This window comes from Ovis aries, chromosome X, assembly GCF_016772045.2.
Source record: "Ovis aries strain OAR_USU_Benz2616 breed Rambouillet chromosome X, ARS-UI_Ramb_v3.0, whole genome shotgun sequence".
Lineage (NCBI taxonomy): Eukaryota > Metazoa > Chordata > Mammalia > Artiodactyla > Bovidae > Ovis > Ovis aries.
The window spans coordinates 65353910-65373645 of record NC_056080.1 but is presented as its reverse complement, the minus strand read 5'-3'; the positions used below and the strand labels follow the sequence as shown (position 1 = coordinate 65373645).

The 19736-nt window shown below is 38.5% G+C and overlaps 1 protein-coding gene and 1 long non-coding RNA gene across 8 annotated transcripts in view; one reads left to right on the top strand and one right to left on the bottom strand.

Annotated features, from left to right (window-relative positions):
* Nucleotides 1–13174, bottom strand: part of LOC105605503 (uncharacterized) — a 51653-nt gene extending 38479 nt beyond the window's left edge. For both annotated transcript variants that reach the window (XR_009598890.1, XR_003587348.3), the window contains exons 1-2: nucleotides 13075–13174; nucleotides 12349–12460 (exon numbers count right to left, since the gene is read on the bottom strand). This is a non-coding gene — a long non-coding RNA (uncharacterized LOC105605503). The remainder of the gene's footprint in view (nucleotides 1–12348; nucleotides 12461–13074) is intronic.
* Nucleotides 13175–13685: 511 nt separating this feature from the next.
* Nucleotides 13686–19736, top strand: part of PHKA1 (phosphorylase kinase regulatory subunit alpha 1) — a 171903-nt gene continuing 165852 nt past the window's right edge. For all 6 annotated transcript variants that reach the window (XM_027963242.3, XM_027963241.3, XM_027963240.3 and 3 more), the window contains exons 1-2: nucleotides 13686–14042; nucleotides 15023–15181. In XM_027963242.3, coding sequence (XP_027819043.1) covers nucleotides 13965–14042; nucleotides 15023–15181 — 237 coding nt within the window. In that variant the 5' untranslated portion in view covers nucleotides 13686–13964. The remainder of the gene's footprint in view (nucleotides 14043–15022; nucleotides 15182–19736) is intronic.

The window sequence follows — 19736 nt, the reverse complement described above, 5'->3', positions numbered from 1 at the left end:
CATATTGAGTGCAGCACTTTCGCAGCATCATCTTTTAGGATTTAAAATAGCTTCGCTGAAATTCCATCACCTCCACTAGCTTTGTTCGTCGTGATGCTTCCTAAGGCCCACTTGACCTGGCTCTAGGTAAGTGATCGCACCATCATGGTTATCTGGGGCATGAAGATCTTTTTGTATAATTCTTCTGTGTATTCTTGCCACCTCTTAATCTTCTCTGCTTCTGTTAGGACCATATCATTTCTGTCCTTTATTGGGCACATCTTTACATGAAATGTTCCCTTGGTATCTTTAATTTTCTTGAAGAGATCTCTAGTCTTTCCCATTCTATTGTTTTCCTTTATTTCTTTGCATTGATCACTTTGGAAGGCTTTCTTATCTCTCCTTGCTACTCTTTGGAACTCTGCATCCAGATGGGTATAGCTTTCCTTTTCTCCTTTGCCTTTTGCCTCTGTTCCATTCTCAGCTATTTGTAAGGCCTCCTCAGACAACCATTTTACCTTTTTGCATTTCTTTTTCTTGGAGATGGTTTTGATCACCACCTCCTGTACAACATTACAAACCTTTCTCCATAGTTCTTCAGTGATTCTGTCTATCAGATCTAATCTCTTGAATCTATTTGTCACTTCCACTATATAATCGTGAGGGATTTGATTTAGGTCATACCTGAATGGTCTAGTGGTTTTCTCTATTTTCTTCAATTTAAACCAGTAGACCACTCAGGTACAACCTAAATCAAATCCCTTAGGATTATAAGTGACAAACAGACAGTTCATAAGTAGAAACAAAGAAATATTGAAATTTAGGATCTGAAAAAAATGATATGTTAAATTAGTATAGAAAAAATAGACTATATATTAATAATTAATGGTTGGGACCATCAGGTAGCCATCTGAAAAAGTAAAATAGTTTTATACTTAACACTGTACACCAGGGCAAACTGCAAATGAAAAAATGATTTGAACATAAAAAGTTAAATAATAAAAGAGCACTAGAAGAAAACTTGGGAGAATCTCTTTATAACTTTGGAGCTTCAAGGAAAGCCTTTCTATGATTCAAGATCTAAATGCCATAGAAGACATCCTTGCATCTGATAAAACACCAACAACCCAATAGAATATGGGGAAAATTCATTAACAGACAAATAACAGGAAAGAAAATATAAATAGCCCTCAAAGATTCTTGTCCTATCTTATATAAGAAATGCAAAATATAATTACTGAGATTTGTAATCACCCCCGCAATTGAGAACACACTTTATTAGCAAAGTGTGGGAAATTATACACTCTCATACATTTCGTATGGGAATGCAAATTGATACTGCCCTAATAAAAGGCTATTTGTCTACATCTATTGAAACAAAAAGTACATTTTTCATTGAATCAGCAATCCAACTTCTCAGTGTTTACCAATATACCTGAACATATATAAAATAAAATATATACAAGATCATTAATTTCATCTTTTTATAATAGCAAAAGATTGGAAACAATCCAAGTATCTATCAACAGGGTACTGATTAAATAAGTTAAGGATCAATCTTACAAGGGGATATTATGACATACAAAAGAATGAGGAAGATCTGTGTGCACTGATATGGAAAGATATTCAAGATAAGTGAAGAAAATAAAGGTGCCAAACAGAATGTGTAGTATGCTATACTATGTAAGAAGGAGATAAAATAAGAGTATATATTCATAGTTACATAGAGAAACTCTGGAAAATATATATCTATTGAGATTAACTGACTGGGGAAATAGGATGAATGGAAAAGATCGGAGAGAGGTAGGATCAAGAATTTTCACTTATCGTTGTTTGGGTTTTGAATCATACGAGTGTATTACTTATTCAAGAAATGGCAAATTACAATTACAGATAAATATAAAATTCCAGATAATAATAACAAGATGAAAAAAAAAAGTTTCTTCACTGGGTCAGTAACAAGCTACAAACTTTGTCATGTTTCAAAGAACAGAAATACCAAATTATTTTGGATATGTTAAAACATTTTATAGTTAAATGTACACATTAAAAATTAAGAGCAGGGACTTCACTGGTGGTCCAGGGGTTAATAATCTGCCTTCTAATGCAGGGGACACTAGTTAGACCCCTGGTCTGGGAAGATACCACATGCTTCAAGGCAACTAAGCCTATGTACCACAGCTGCTGAAAGCTTGTATGCCCTAGGGCCCATGCTCTTCAACAAGAGAAGCCACCACAATGAGAAGCCTATGTACCACAGCAAAGAGTAGCTCCGACTTGCCACTACCAGAGAAAGCCCATGCACAGCAACAAAGACCAAGCACAGCCAAAAATAAATAAAATTTTAAAAATTAAGGGCAGCTACTAAAAGAGTATATACACATACAATAGTTTCTAAGCCATCACAGGAAACAAAAAGGAATATAGAAAGAGTTATCAATCCAAAAGTAGGAAAACAGTAAAAAAAAAAAAAAAGTGGCAAAAAGAAAATACAAAACAAATGGTAGAAACAACTCTGCACATATGACTATCATAATACATTTAAACAGGAATAATTAACCAATTAAAAATCAGGTTTTCAAAATGAATGAGACACACACAAGGCTATTTCTTGCAGCATTATTTACAATATGAAAAGACTAGAAACAATCCAAATGGTCCATCAATAGAGGGCTGGTACACTTACAAAATGAAGTACTGTACTATAAAGCTTGAAAAAGAACTAAGAATATTTCTATATATTCTGATGGAGTGATCTACAAGACATAATATTCATTTTTTAAAAGAAGCAAGATGGAAAAATGTCTGCATAATATGATACCACCCACATAAGAAAGGAAGAGACAGAAATACCTATATATATACTTCTTCATATAAAAGGGAAAGATAAACCATAAAATAAAGAAATTGTTCACCCAAAAGGAGTAGAAAGGGATAGCATAAAGACACAGGGATTAAAACTAGACTTCTTTGAGTATACTACTCTGTTTCATAGATTTGACTTTGAAACCATGTAAATATGTTAGAAAATTGTGAAATTATTTTTTCTTAGAAAAAAGCAGCCCCTAAAAATCAAAAGCAAAATGAAACAAATGAATCTGTGTATCCAAATGGTGACATAATAATAGAAAGGGACTTTAAAACACAGGAACATTAATGTATATCCCTAACAAGATACATCTTAAGATAAAGACAAAAATATCTACAAAAGAGTCAAAAACTCTTTGTAAGCAATTATATTTTTGGTGGTATGGTACTGGTATTGTTATTCTGAAACTGTGACCTGTATACTGTAGAATAAAGCAAATAAATTATTATGTTATTGTTTTGAGAATGAAGATATTTATTGTGGGAGAAGGGAGATATAAATTATTGAGGAGCAGTAAACATCCTCTAGTTCTGAATTTAAATTTGAAGGATCATAATGTCCAGGGCCCATATTTTTATTTCCAGATACTGTTGCACATCAAAAAGAACAAGACTTCTGAAAGGAATGGTTGATTTCTAGTTTGAGAAAGGAAATATACAAGTAGAACCTCCAATACCTTGAATTCTCAGAAAACAAGGAGGTTATCACAGACCACTAGAGTTGTGTCAAAAGTTTGGACATGGGAACTAAAGATGGGACAATCTTAGCATCAGTAAGGAGAATAACTGTAATGGATTAAAATATATCAAATGTTTTAATCCATGTTGTTGTTGTTCACTCACTAAGTTGTGTCTCACTCTTTGTGACCCCATGGACTGTAGCCCACTGGCCCCTCTGTCCATGGGATTTCCCAGGCAAGAATACTGAAGTGGGTTGCCATTTCCTTTTCCAGGGGATCTTCCCAGACAAGGAACTGAACCTGCATCTCCTGCTTTGGCAGGCAGATTCTTTACCCCTGAGCCAACTGGGAAGCCCATTTAAATCCACATGTTTATGATAATATGAAAAAAAAGGTCACATTTGAAAAATGATAAATAATAAACTATTTATTCTGAAAGCTGATAAATAAAGGCATTTATCCTGCCTCTCCTATTCAAACTGTAACACTAGGTACCAAATAGTAGATGAGGGGAAGTTTCTTTTATAAAAGAATTTCAGCTAATAAATGAATATGGAATGATAGAATATCTTCATTTTGCAACTCTTAATGAATAAATGGATCTAACCATAGACAGACAGCCAAACATTATGTGTCTCCTGATGGAAGAACTCCATGTGAGAGGTCTAGCCAAGAAAATTGAACTTAAATCTGATTAACCTCTAGAGTGAAGCACTAATCTGTAGGAAATACAGAAGACAGAGAATATATTTAAAAAAACACCATGGGAATGTAATCATGTAGAGAAACTCTACAAGACAACTAGATTTCTTCAACAAATCACAGGGGAAAAGGAGAGATAAGAGGGAAAAACCTATGTGCTTAAAAGAGAATCAAACACCTAAGAGACACATAAACCAAATGCAATGCATGGACCTTATTTGGATCCTGATTCATTTTCTCTCTCTTTCTCTCTCTCTCTCCCTCTCTCTCTCTCTCTCTCTCTCTCTCTCTCTGTCTCACACACATACACACACACACACACACACATATTTATGAAACAGTTGAGAATTTGAACAAAGAAAGGATATTTGATGATATTAAGGAATTGTAATTTTAAGTATAAAAATGGTACTGTGGTTATATTGAATAAAGCCTTCATATCTTTTACAAGTATATAATATTTATGGAAGAAAGTATATGAATCTGAGATTTGCTTCAGAATATTATGAGAGAAAGAGAAAATGGGAGTATATGTGACAGAAACAAGATTAACTATTAGTTGATAATTGTTGAATACAGGCAGTGGGTTTTATTGTATTATACATTCCTTTTTTGTAATAAATGCTTTAAAATTTTGTCCATTAGGTCACAGAGGTATACAAAATTAAAGATATAATCAATCAATAAAGCTAAGAGCTGACTCTGGGAAAGAATAATAAAATGGACAAACTTCTGGGCCTACTCATTATATAAAAAAGAGAGAAGACACAAATAAAGTACATCAGGAGTGCAAAGGTAGTTATGATTCAGATTTAGAAGACTAAAAAGTCAAAAGCAAAGTTTCACACAACTTTCTACTAATAAGGTTTGACTCCCAAAAGATACTTGGCAATATCTGTAGAGTGGTTGTCACAACCTAGGTGGTGGTGTGAGGCAGGGGGGTTGGGCAGGGGGAGCACTACTGACATCTAAAGGCCAGGAATCCTGCTAAACATACAAAATGTAGAAGACAGCCCCCACAACCAAGAATCATCCAGCCCCAAATGTCAACAGTGCCAAGAGAAACCCTGACTTGGATTAAATTGGCAGGCTTCTAGGAAAGTATTCATTATCAACACTGACTGAAGAAGAAATTGAAATCTTTCCATAACCCTACCTGTTTCCAAAAGTCACCAAGTCACCAAGTTCTGCCAGATGAGTTCTACCAAGACTTCAAGGAACACATGCTTTTCTTTCACATAAACAGTTTTAGAGAACAGGAAAGGTGGGAAATTACCAAATTCATTTCACAAACAAGCAAAATCTGGTTGCTGAAACCAAACAAGAACACTATAAAAATGAAAGATTATAGGCTGATATAATTTAAAAACAAAAGTGCAGAAATCCTAGAAATACATTAGTAAATTGAATCTAGTGCATATTATAAGAACAGTTTGTCATGACAAACTGTGGTTTACCTTATGAATAAAAATATGGATCATCAAAAGGAAATCTATTGATGTAATTCACACACCAACCAAGTAGAGGAATAAACTACATAACTTTTTCAATACATGCAGGAAAAGCAGCCAATGAAATTTAACTTTCATTCATAAGAATATTAATGATAAAATTCTAGGAAACCAAAGAGAGAAAGAAATTATTTTAAAGAGATAAATGGTATCTTCCAGAAACCTACTGCAGATATACTTAATGGTGAAATATTAGAATCAGTCCATTAAAGTCAGGAACAAGAAATGATAACCACCATCCCCACTACTAAACCCTAATAAGGCCTCTTGAAGGAGGTCGCCATTAGCTCCACCACAGAGCCACTGGGTTGGCAATACACAAAATGGAGAACAATTATACAAAAGAAGTTCTCATGGTTTTGTTAAAATTCTAGGCCCCACAACAGACTTCCCAATCTGGGGTTCTGACAAAGGGACTGAGTATCCCCAGGGAATCTGACTTTGAAGGTCAGCGGGATTTGATTACAAAACTTTCACAGGACTGAGGAAACAGAGACTCTTGGAGGGCACAAATAAAACCTTGGGTGCACCAGGACCCAGGAGAAAGGAGCAGTGACCCCACAAGAGACTGAGCCAGACTTGTCCGTGAGTGTCCAGGAGTCTCCAGCAGAGGCATGGGTCAACAGTGGCCTGCCGTGGAGTCAGGGGCACTGACTACAACAGTCCTGGGAGCTGCAGCATGCTGGAATAAGTCCTTTTGAAGGAAGTTGCCATTAGTGCCATTACCCCACCATAGTTTAGCCTCAGGCCATAGTATAGGGAGGGAACACAGCCCCACCCACCAGCAAAAAATTGCATTAAAGACTTAGTGAGCATGGCCTTTTCAACCAGAACAAGACCCAGTTTTCTCAACAGCCAATCCCTCCTATTAGGAAGCTTCCACAAGCCTCTTAAGCTCCTCTATCAGAGGGCAGACAGAATGAAAACCACCATCACAGAAAACTAAACAAACTGATCACATGAACCACAACCTTGTCTAATTCAATGAAACTATGAACCATGCCATGTAAGGCCACCCAAGATAGACAGGTTATGGTGTTCTAACAAAATGTGATCCACTAGAGAAGGGAATGGCAAACCACATCAGCATTCTTGCCTTGATAACTCCATGAACAGAGTGAAAAGGCAAAGCAAAAAATTATGACACTGAAAGATGAACCACCACCACCACCAGAGGTCTGTAACATTGTGCAGGAGGCAGTGATCAAAACTATACCCAAGAAAAAGAAAGTCAAAATGGTTGTCTGTGGAGGCCTTACAAATAGCTGAGAAAAGAATAGAATCAAAAGGCAAAGGAGAAAAGGAAAGATATACCCATCTGAATGCAGCATTCCAGAGAACAGCAAGGAGAGATAAGAAAGCCTTTTTCAATGAACAATGCAAAGAAATAAAGGAAAACAATAGAATGAGAAAGACTAGAGATTTCTTCATGAAAATTAGAGATACCAAGGGAACATTTCATGGAAAGATGGGCTCAATAAAGGACAGAAATGGTATGGACCTAACAGAAGCAGAAGATATTAAGAAGAGGTGGCAAGAATACAGAAGAACTATACAAAAAAGATCTTAATGACCTGGATAACCACAATGGTGTGATCACTCACCTAAAGCCAGACATCCTGGAATGTGAAGTCAAGTGGGCCTTAGAAAGCATCACAACGAACAAAGCTAGCGGAGGTGATGGTATTTCAGGTGAGCTATTTCAAATCCTAAAAAATGATGTTGTGAAAGTGCTGCACTCAATATGCCAGTAAGTTTGGAAAACTCAGTGGTGGCTACAGGACTGGAAAAGGTCAGTTTTCATTTCAATCCCAAAGAAAGGCAATGCCAAAGAATGCTCAAACTACCACACAACTGCACTCATTTCACATGCTAGCAAAGTAATGCTCAAAATCCTTCAAGCTAGGCTTCAACAGTATGTGAACTGAGAACTTCCAGATGTACAAGCTGGATTTAGAAAAGACAGAGGAACCAGAGGCCAAATTGCCAACATCTGTTGGATCATAGAAAAAGCTAGAGAATTAAAAAAATAAATCTTCTGTTTCATTGACTATACTAAAGCCTTTGACTGTGTGGATCACAAAAAACTGTGGAAAATTCTTAAAGAGATGGGAATACCAGACCACCTGACCTGCTTCCTGAAAAATCTATATGCAGGTCAAGAAGCAACAGGTAGAACCAGACATGAAAAAAATGGGCTGGTTCAAAATTGGGAAAGGAGTACATTAAGGTTGGATATTGTCACCCTGCTTATTTACCTTGTATGCAGAGTACATCATGCAAAATTTCGGGCTAGATGAAGCACAAGCTGGAATCAAGATTGCCGGGAGAAATATGAATAATCTTATATATGCAGATGACACCACCGTTAAGGCAGAAAGTGAAGAGGAATTAAAGAGCCTCTTGATGAAAGTGAAAGAGGAGAGTGAAATAGCTGGCTTAAAACTCAATATTCAGAAAACTAACATCATGGCATCCGGTCCCATCACTTTATGGCAAATAGACGGAGAAACAATGGAAACAGTGACAGACTTAATTTTCTTGGGCTCCAAAATCACTGCAGATGGTGACTGTAGCCATGAAATTAAAAGATATTTGCTTCTTGGAAGAAAATAAATGACAAACCTAGACAGCACATTGAAAACAAAGACATTACTTTGCCTACAAAGGTCTGTATAGTCAAAGCTCTGGTTTTTCCAGTAGTCATGTACCAATGTGAGAACTGGAGAATAAAAAAGGCTGAGTGCTGAAGAATTGGTGCCTTTGAACTGTGGTACTGGAGAAGACTCTTGAGAGTCCCTTGGACTGCAAAGAGATCAAACCAGTCAATCCTCAAGGAAATCAACCCTGAATATTCACTGGAAGGACTGACACTGAAGCTCCAATACTTAGGCCACCTGATGGGAAGAATGGACTCATTGGAAAAGACCCTGATGCTGGGGAAGATTGAAGGCAAGAGGAGAAGGGAATGACAGAGGATGAGATGGTTGGATGGCATCACTGACTCAATGGACATGAGTTTGAGAAAACTCTGGGAGTTGATGAAGGACAGGGAAGCCTGACATGCTGCAGTTCATGGGGTTGCAAAGAGTCAGACACAACTGAGTGACTTAACAACAACAATCTCCACCATAAGAGTTATAAAGATTTGAAAGATGAACTCACAACTGTTACTATTTGCAAAATATATGACTTTGTATTTAGAAAATCCATAAACATAACCTTTAAACCAGTACACAGAGTAAGCTAAGATAGAAAGTAGATTTAAGGTAAACATACAAAATCATTTTCCTATATATGATAATAACTCTTAAAATAAAATAGGCAAAAATCTTAATAGCAACAAAAACTATAAACTACTGAAAAATAAGGTTACAAAAAAGTACAAGCCTTTCATGGAGAAAACTATAAAGTTTACTGAAAGAAAGAAAAGGTCTGAATAAATATACATTGTTTGTAGACATGAAAGCTAAATATTCTCAATATATTCATGCTCCCCAAATGAATCATAAATTCAGTACTATCTCAATAAGTCAGGATTTTTCTTAGAACCTGACCAGATTAATCTAAAGTTCTTAGGAAAGACCAAAGCTCAGGGATAGCCAAGGCATTCAACACTGGTGAAGGAATAGAGAAATAGATTAACGAACAGACTAGTGATCCAGAAACAGACTCTGGGGTACTTGACATAGCCTTTCAACTCAATGAGAAAGGAATACTCATTAAGTAGTATTAGTGCACTTGGCACTAACATTTAGGAAAACATTATAAAATTTCAATCTGAACCCATTTGTAAAAATAAATTATAGAGGAATTAAGAGAGCTATGGATAAAAAGCAAAATAATTACAAAAATTACAATACAATTAGGTATTACAAAAAACAATAATGTGTTGATGATTTTGAGGGCAGGAAAGTTTTATCAGTTTTTTAGTTCTGGCATAACAATTACCACAAATGGGTGGTTTAAAACAATAGCAATTTATTCTCCTTGTTTGGAAGTCAGAAATCCAATATCAAGATCTCAGCAAGGTTGGTTTATTCTGGAAGCTCTGAAGGAGGAACTGGTTTATGCTTCCCTCCTGGCTTCTTGCTGTCACTAGAAATCCTTGGTAATCCTTGGTTTGTAAATGCATCATTTCCATCTCTGCCTCTGTCTTCACAAGGCCTTCTCTTCCATATGTGTCTTCTTTTCTTAGAAGGACACGTGTCATTGGATTTAATGCTCAGTAGGAAATTTGAGCATGATCTCATCTCCAGATCGTTAAATACATCTGCAAAGGCCCTTTATCCAAATAAAGGTCTCATTCACAAGTTCTGGGTAAACATATCTTTTGTTGGGCCAATATTTTAAGACAAAAAGGAAGACTCATAAATTTGACTTCATTAAAACTAAAAGCTATATGAATAAAAAGATACCATAAATAATGTTAACAGAATACCACTTATGGGAATACATGTGCCTTATCTCTTTTGGATTTCTTTTTTTAAGTTAAAATACAGAATATGCAATTTTTTACAAAACAGCACAAATAGAGAAATGGCCAAGTATATGAATAGTTATTATCCAGATGAAATAAATAAACATAATATCACATAAATTAAATAAGCATAAAAAGATGTTCAATGACATTGCTATTCAGATAAATTAGACTTAAGGTAAGATACCATTTTACATCCATCTGATTGCCCAAAATTAAAATTTAGTAATATCTTATATTGGTGAGGATGGGGGAAATGGAGGCTTTCATATACTACCAGTAGGTGCAGATCATTTAAATTGCTTTTTGGTTATATCAAAATTTTAAATGCCTATTTCCAAAACACCTGCATGCATTCACAAAAAGACATATATGTATGTTCACTGAAGTATTGTTTTCAAGAACTCTAACCTGGAAGCAAACTGAATGTTCATCAACAGAGGAAGGCCTACATAAACCATGGTATATGAAATAGAGCTCTATGTAACAACATAACTAGATCTTCATGACATAACTTTGGATGAATAAGGTATTCTGCACAACAGTATGTACAATACTATACTGTATTAAAAGAATACACCGAAAACAATATTTTATATGCATTCCTGTGCGTGTGTGTGTGTGTAAATCCATAGGGAAAAACCTGAAATGATACAAACCAAACCTATAACAGTGGTTACCTTCGAGGAGGGAGATAAAGAGGACTGTGATTATGGGTGATAGACATGGGGAACCTTATCTGTAATATTTAAATTTTTTTCACAAAGAGTGTGTTCATATTTTTTAAAAGATTTAAAGAGAGTGAATGGGAAACAATAAAAAGAAGGCAGTGTGTGAACTACTTTTTTCAAGAAATTTAATAACAAAAGGTTTATTGTTAATAATAAGAGAATAACTAAGCAAACTGGAACATCTACCGGAGGGAAGATTAAAGTAGACAATTAACATTAAATTAAAAATGAAAAACATTTATAAAATGTGAAGTTGAAAAAAGTTTGGATTTTTGAAAATTAGTGATTAAAACTTTCAGGTAATATAAGGGAGCAACAATAAAATATTCCCAGGAACTTGAAAATAAATGTTTTTCAAGCATTAAACTATAAGGATTTCCCTGGTGGTCCAGTGGCTAAGACTCTGCACTCTAAATACAGAGGGACTGGGTTTGATCCCTGGTCAGGGAGCTAGATTCCACATGGTACCACTAAGAGCTAATGAAATTAAGTATATAAATAAATATTTTTAACATACAGTGAATCAAATGGAAAAAATCACCTTCTAGAAACATGGCTTCCAGATAAGCAAGACTTGACTATAAATTGATTGGAAGAATATGTCAGTGAACCACAGAAGCACAGAAAAGGGAGAGTCAGTGAAGCCAACATAGACCAGACTTGTTAATTATTAATCTTCATGTGCCTTAGTTTCTCCATCTCTAAAACCAGGTTAATCATAGTATTTACTTCATAGGGTTATTGTATAACACAAAATAGCACTTGCAAGGAGTGAGGCTTATACATTATGAAAGGGAGGAAATGTGGTCAGGCTAATATGTAGTCACTGTTCTATTAACAATTAGGATCCCGATTTTAACACATGAGTCTCTCATGAGGTAATCGGCATGATCAGCCTCCTGAGTCTGACCTGTTCAGGGACACTGAGATCAAGTTTCCCAGACGGAAAGGCCCACCCTGGAAAGCACCAAGGTAATGGTTGAAAGCACCAAGGTAAATGCCATTCAACAAGGCATCTTGGTAACTAGACAGTTACCTTTCTTGGTTACACACTACCTTTGGCTTTTCTAATTTACTCATACTTCTGCAAAACTTGGTGGGGAGGGTGGTCTATGCAGAAAGAATAAAAAGACTAGAAAAAAACAAGCTAAATATTAACAGGTGGTTGTGTGAAGGAATTGTGGGTGATTTGCTTTACTTTTCTATACTTTCCAAATTTTCTTTAGTGAACATATATTACTTTAATATTTTAAAAATATTTTTTAAGGGATGATGAGGTGAAGAAAAACAGAGGGTAGTAGCTTCAAGGAGACAAGGGTAGAGAAAGGGCTTTTGAAGCGACAGACCAAGAGTAAGATGTCAGGGAGTTAGGACAAGACCAGGGCAGTAGGACCTACCTATTCTTTCTTCCAAAATGAAGTAGCTCTCCCTGGAAAAGACTTTTTCTTCCCACGTGTACCTGAGCTATGATGTAGCTGTTATTTTCCAGTCACGGGGGGTTTGATTAGCCTGTGAATGCAATGGAAAGTATTTGCTTGAGAATTCTATCACTGCGACTAACTATATCACTGACTGGCGTTGAACCTGAAAGTTCCAGACCTGAGTTCCTGAGCATTTCCTCCCTCCTTCTTCATCATTACCAAATATTTGCTAGCCACCTCCTAGGTGCCTGATTTTACGCTAATTTGGCCATGGGTGAAGGTCGGAGAGAGCTTCCTAGGAAAGACTATGTTCCAATATAAAATAAAAATTAAATTTAAAAAAAGAAAAACGAAAATGCAAAATCACTGTGGCCTAAGTGAGGTGGCTAGGGAAGGTTAGAATCACAGATTTTCAGAGTTGGACCTGAAAGGTCAATTGGTCTAATTCTCTTAGCCCGCGATTCAAAGAGCAGGTGGTACTTAAGCCTTGACTTTAAAGACTTGCAGGGTCTGGGTCAGGGATCAAGATGTGGAGGTTGGTCAGTAAACAAAGGGAGCAAAAGTCCTGGGGCCGGAACCCTGAGCCGGATGCGGACCGATTACCCTGCGGCCAGTGATCTGCATTACCTACAGGTTTCTTTTCTAGCTTCCCTTTCTGCCTTTATTTTCAGCTGAGTCTGTTGCCTCCGCCTTGTGACTTACTTTCGCAGGAGGGAGCCTTCCAAAGCCGTTATACAATCTCCTCCCGCTCCTCTCAGGCCAATTCCCGCCTGGGGCACTCGCTTCCTCAAAGCACACTACTGCCCTCTCCTTCCCCAGCGCGCCGATTCGCCGCTTTCTGAGGAATAAAGTACCTTAGAGAGTTGTTTCTTTTGGGGTTTGGATCGGAGTAAAGAGTTTAATCTGAGCTTCGAGTCAAAAGGATAAAATATAATAAAGACCCGGAAATTCCAATTTTTTAGACCTTGAACGCAAATGATCGTTCTTTCCTTTCAGGTTTGAAGTTACCGTGGGTTTCGAAAGCTAGGCGGGCAGAAAAACAGCCTCCCTGATATCCTGCGTGCGCAGCAAGTGTGGACAACTGAAATAGTCATCTGAGGTGTTTCGAAAATAAACTCATGATAGCACATTGCCTACGGTGACACATTCTCCGCTGCGGGGCGGACAGGGTCGCCGGGGGGCGGGGCGAGCCCGGGCGCCGCGCGCAGCTGCTGGGACCCTGCGGCGCCAGCCCCGCCTCCCGCTTGCGTCTCGCGAACGGTGGAGGCGGAGCCGCGGCCGGCGACCGGCAGCTCTGGGCCGCTGCGGTCTTCAGTCTCGCTGAGTGGAGCTGAGGATGCAGGAGCCATCCGCGGAGGCCAGACCCGCCTAAGGGAGGCGGCGAGCGGCGCCGGAGGCACTTCGGCTGGGCGCTACAGTGCTGGAGGCACGCGCGGGCGCGGAGGAGTGGCGGCCCCCCGGAGGCCGCAGTGGCCTGGCACTCGGGCTTCCCACACTGAGGGCGGAGCTGCGTTGGCACCTCCTTTCTTGGAAGATCGTGGGCCCCTGTGGCATTCTGGCCAGTCCTCTGAGGGGACTGGAAACCCAGCGCAATGAGGAGTCGGAGTAACTCCGGGGTCCGGCTAGACGGCTATGCTAGGCTGGTGCATCAGACTATCCTGTGCCATCAGGTAGGTGAATGGGTGTCGCCTGTGATCACCAAGGATGTGCAGTGTGATAACCTGAATGGAGACGCTGGGTGGGCCCGTGTGTGTGTGTGTGTCTGTGTGTGTGTCTGTGTGTCTGTGTGTGTGTGTGTGTGTGTGTGTGTATTTATTAGCCAGGAGTCCTGAGTTAGAGCTTCTAAGCTCCCCTCCCCGTGCCCCCGCGTCCCCCATATCACAGATAGGTTTCATGGGGTCAGAGTTGTATGATGCTTTGAAGCTTGTTTATGGACACTGACCCCGACCGGGCCCCAAGCTTGGGCGTCCTCTCCTTCCCCTCCGCCCAAGAAAAAAGAAGTAGAGGAATTTTTAGCCATCTTTAGACTGTTGTGAAGGAGAAGGCAATGGCAACCCACTCCAGTGTTCTTGCCTGGAAAATCCCATGGACAGAGGAGCCTGGTAGGCTGCAGTCCATGGGGTCGCGAAGAGTTGGACACGACTGAGCGACTTCACTTTCCCTTTTAACTTTCATGCATTGGAGAAGGAAATGGCAACCCACTCCAGTGTTCTTGCCTGGAGAATCCCAGGAACGGGGGAGCCTGGTGGGCTGCCGTCTATGGGGTCGCACAGAGTCGGACACGACTTAACCTACTTAGCAGCAGCAGACTGTTGTGAAGATCTGTTGTGAAGTACCGGTGTACTTCATTATAGTTTTTCTACTCTTTTAATGCTGCTTTTTCATTGATAGGTCATTCTTTCTAACTGAAAAGTTAAAACATCTCCTTTCTTTTAAGAATTCCAACATTTCAGACTGGTAAGGTTTCAGCCAGCTCTTTCCCCTTATTCAAGATAGCATTTGCTTGCACTTGGTCTGAAGAGATTATAAAACTCGGGAGTGGGGACATAGAATAAAAACCAAAGTCCCTCAGTACCCATTTGATACACTCTGTTTCCTCGTATTAACACCCTATGGTTACCTGCCCATCCCCTTTTTCTTGCCCTTACAGAACCCAGTGACTGGCTTACTTCCAGCCAGCTATGACCAGAAAGATGCCTGGGTCCGGGATAATGTGTACAGCATCTTGGCTGTGTGGGGTTTGGGCCTGGCCTATCGGAAGAATGCAGACCGGGATGAGGATAAGGCAAAAGCCTATGAACTGGAACAGGTACTCAATAAAAATACAAAACTCTGGAACTGGGGGGCAGGAGTGGCAGAGACAGAAGTAATTATAGTCCACAGGAACTTAGAGAAGTATTTTGCTTTTCTCCCTCCTTCTTCACCTTGCTGAAATTGCACTCCATAAAGCTTTCCTGTATTGTACTGTTTTTTTGTGGTTTTTTTTTTTTTTTTGTAGTGGAAACTTGAAACTGGCTGATTCAGGGAGAGAGGGCAGTCTGTTCTGTTACAGTGGCAAATCCTATCCTCAAATCTTTGCTAAAATTTGTAATCCTTTTTCCAAGTAAATGTATTTTGTAGTCTCTAGCATATTTATTCTCATTGAGAGGAATATTTGGAGGCAGGTATCTACTATTTTACCTCCTTTTCTGAAAAAGGTAGGTGGTATTTGTATGAGGGTGTGGAGAAGGAAATGGCAACCCACTCCAGTATTCTTGCTTAGAGAATCCCATGGACAGAGGAGCCTAGCAGGCTACAGTTCATGGGCTCGCAAGAGTCAGACACAACTTAGCCACCACCACCACCACCACCATATGAGGGTAACTGATATAAATTAGCAGACTTTCCCAACTAGACACAAGTAAAGACTTTGTTGATTTTTATACCTTAAGCTACTGTTTCAGAGTCGGTTGTGTGTCCTCACCCCCATATCCACCCCAACCCTTTGGGGTAAAATAAGGTCAGATTCAGCAGATGCTTTTAAGCCAACTTTTAAGGCCTTCCCCTCAGTTAAAAAAGAATCCTCTATAGAACTATTAATATTTAGAGACAGGATGCTGTGTCCTCTTGAATGACCAAGAAAGTAATATCCTGGACTACATCTTACTTAATGTTAAGATACTCTGCTGTCAGTTGTAAGATATATGTGAATTCTTTTCCATTAGGGGAAAAGATTCTCTCCACATCAGCCATTTTCTCAAGAGGTCTCCCTAAAGTTAGGCAATCTGAACTCTGGTCTTCATCTGTAAATCAGAATATTGAGATTTGGTTGTTTTTAAGGACACTAACATATTGTGGGGTTATAGTCCTTGGCAGTAGGAAAGAGTCACTATGTAGTCCTCTACAATAGCAAGTACCTCTTATTCCCTCAAGCCATAATTGAGAAGTACTTCGGTCCACTGAAAAAATCTCTCGGAGTTTTTTCTCTAACCCAGGAAGTACAGATGAATATTTCTGTGACTTACAGAAAACATACATAACCATTGTGAGAATTTAGAAAATATGGAGTGTTATAAAAAATCTGTAATGCTACTGCCCTCCCCGAGCCTATGTCCTACTCTGTTTTGCTATTTTGATCTCAGTATTTTGTTTATGTTTTGCTAGAATTTTATATTAGTGGAACAATAAGACTTTATACCCAGTATGATTTTTTTTTATTTTTAGTTTTTATTTTTTAATTTTTAAAATCTTTAATTCTTACATGCATTCCCAAACATGAACCCCTCCCACCTCCCTCCCCATAACATCTTGACAGATTTCTTTTTCAATACTGTTGGAAGAAATCTATGTCTGACCAGTCATTCTGCAAAGCTGATGTTTTTCCTCATGTGTCCCAGGAAGAAAATATTTAACAGACGGAGAGGGAAAAATGAACAAGAAATTGTTCATTCTAAAATTTTAATATTCTGTTAAGCAGTTTTTCACATAGCACCAAAATATTTTCTATACCACCACAATGATAACCTTGGAATAACTAAAAAACATTATAGTAATAGGAAGCATCTTTTAAAAAGAAACATTTCTCTGAGAATTCTAAAATTTCTACAAACTTTTATTATGAATTAAAACAGATTGTATTATTAAGTCTCATTAATTTTTTTCCTCAAACCTGACTCAGTTAATTTAGACTGGGGATCAGAAAAACCATCTCTGTAAAGGCCAGATAGTAAATATTTTTGGCATTGTGGGTCATGTGTAGTCTCAACCCAACTACTCAGCTCTTCCACCACTATGCAGAAGCAACCAGAGACAATACATAAATGAATAAGCATGATTATGTTCCAAAAAGTTCTATTTACAAAAGCAGGCCATGAGCTAGATTTTCCCCAACTACGCATGAATGGTTTTAAACTCTGGCTGTGAATTGGAATGACTTGAGAAGCTTTTAAGAAATACCCTTACTGGACCTCACCCTAGAACAACTTAGATAAATATCTGTAAGTGTAGCCCCAGGGGAATCACTATTAGAGAAAAAACTGCCTTGTCAATTCTAAAGTGCAGCCAGGGATAATCACTGATCTATGGCTAATAAATGAGCATAAGTGAAATCAAATACAGTAAATTCATAGATTAAATTCACATCTACTGTCAACTTTCCATTACTGTGTGGATTTTCCCAAACCACAATGATTGTTAATCATTTCTACCCTTCTAACTCTTAACCTAGGTTTCTCTCTGAGAAATAATATCAAAGAACTAAGGAAAATTCTGGATGAAAAGGGGACAAGAACTTAGGTGACTATCCTATCCTAGACTGAGAGTAGAAGTATGTACATATATGTTTTTACAAATGCTGTTTCTCTTAATCATACAGATATAAATTCACACCCATAAAAATAAATAGGCACACAAATAGAGTTAGCTCTTTGGCTGCCCCCAACTGAAAAACTTCTTCCTCAGTTTTATTCTCTTTGTGTAGTCTCTCATTTTTTCTCATGGCTTTAACTGTTGCCTTTATGAGAATGACTTCCAAAGCTTCCTCTTTAACTTTAACCTCATTTCAGTTTCAATACCAGATTTTCATTTGTCTTCTGTTCAGTTACACCTGAATATATCATGGTTTCTCAAAATCAGCAGGTCTGATACCTCAGCTTCCCTACTAAAAACAAACAAAATAGACTACTAAACTACAGAAACTCACCAAATGTCCTTTGTTTCTTATTGGTGTCCTCATTCAACCAGTCACCTGGACAACCTTACTTTGAACATTTCCATAGTGTGTTCCATGGAACACTAGATCGACTAAGTTTGGAGCTATGTTAAACAACAGGTTTGTTTCTCTGTAATTTCCCTGAGCCTTTAATATACTGATGTGCATTTTGAATCTAAGACAGGGATATATATTTACAGTCTTTCCAGAATTTCCTGGACTAGTGCTGGTTTGATTCCTAGGTTGAGAAGTTCCCCTGGAGAAGGGATAGGCTACCCAGTCTAGTATTCTTGGGCTTCCCTGGTGGCTCAGACGGTAAAGAATCCACCTGCAGTGTGGGAGACCTGGGTTCGATCCCTGGGTTGGGAAGATCCCCTGGAGGAGGACATGGCAACCCACTCCAGTATTCTTGCCTGGAGAATCCCCATGGACAGAGGAGCCTAGCGGGCTACAGTCCATGGGGTCACAAAGAGTCGGACATGACTGAGCGACTAAGCACAGCACAGTGTTCTATAGTGTTTGTAAAGTGCTTCCCTTATGGTGATTTTTGACTTGTCTCTTTTGCCCTTTGATACATGAAGACCAAAGTCTGTTAATTCTTGCATTTTTCTTGACTCCATCCCCTCCTTTCTATTCCCTGCTGCCTCAGCCTTAGTTTAAACCTTGATCACTTAACACTTTTGTGAAAACAACGCATAAATTGTCTATTTTCATTCTCAGCAATCTTTCTGTAGCTCTCATTTCCCTACAAGTAAAATCTGAATGTTTTGGATTGATAGTCAAGACTCTTTAGGGTTTGGTCCTAGGCTGCTTTTTCAATATTATATCATGCTGGTCCCCTGCATTCTACCCCCAGTTCCAGCCAGGTTGGTATCTTCATTACCCTTCTACCAGTCCCTTGCTGAAAATGTCTGACATATGTGTAAAAACTTTTCATTGTACTGTGTGTGTGTGTGTTAGTCGCTCAGCTGTGTATGGCTCTTTGCAATCCCATGGACTTTAGCATGCCAGGCTCCTCTGTCCATGGAATTTTCCAGGCATGAATTCTGGAGTGGGTAGCCATTCCCTTCTCCAGGAGCTCTTTTCAACCCAGGGATCGAATCCAATTTTCCTGCATTGTGGGCAGATTCTTCACTGTCTGAGCCACCAAGGAAGCCATACTTTCCCATAATTACTAGTATTTTATTCCCATAACATCCTGTGAGTTAAGTATCATTTTCCCTAATTTACAGGGGAAGGGACTGACATAGGGAGATGAAGTTGGCATTTGGTGGTACCATGAATACTACCTGGGTCTTATGACTTCAGATTCAGTCCTTTTGAATTTTTCCTCCCTCCTTCAGGGAAGCCATAGACATTTCCATCTCCAAATTGTTTTATGAGCTGTTTCTTCACCTGTGAAGCTTGATGTCAATCCTACATTTTCTATGGCTCCTGTATTCATAGACTTCTCAATTTTACAGTGATCACTTCTTTCTCAGGACTGTTTTCTTGGAACTTCTAAATCACTTATGGTCAGTGCCATTCAACATGTTCAGTTTTTCATTCAGCAAACCTTGTATAATTATTATGTGCCAAGCCCTGCAATAGATATAAAAATTAAATGGAATGAAATGTTTATATTTAAATCTCAGCTTTTTTATTTTTAACTTATAAATTTACAAAAAATATTAGA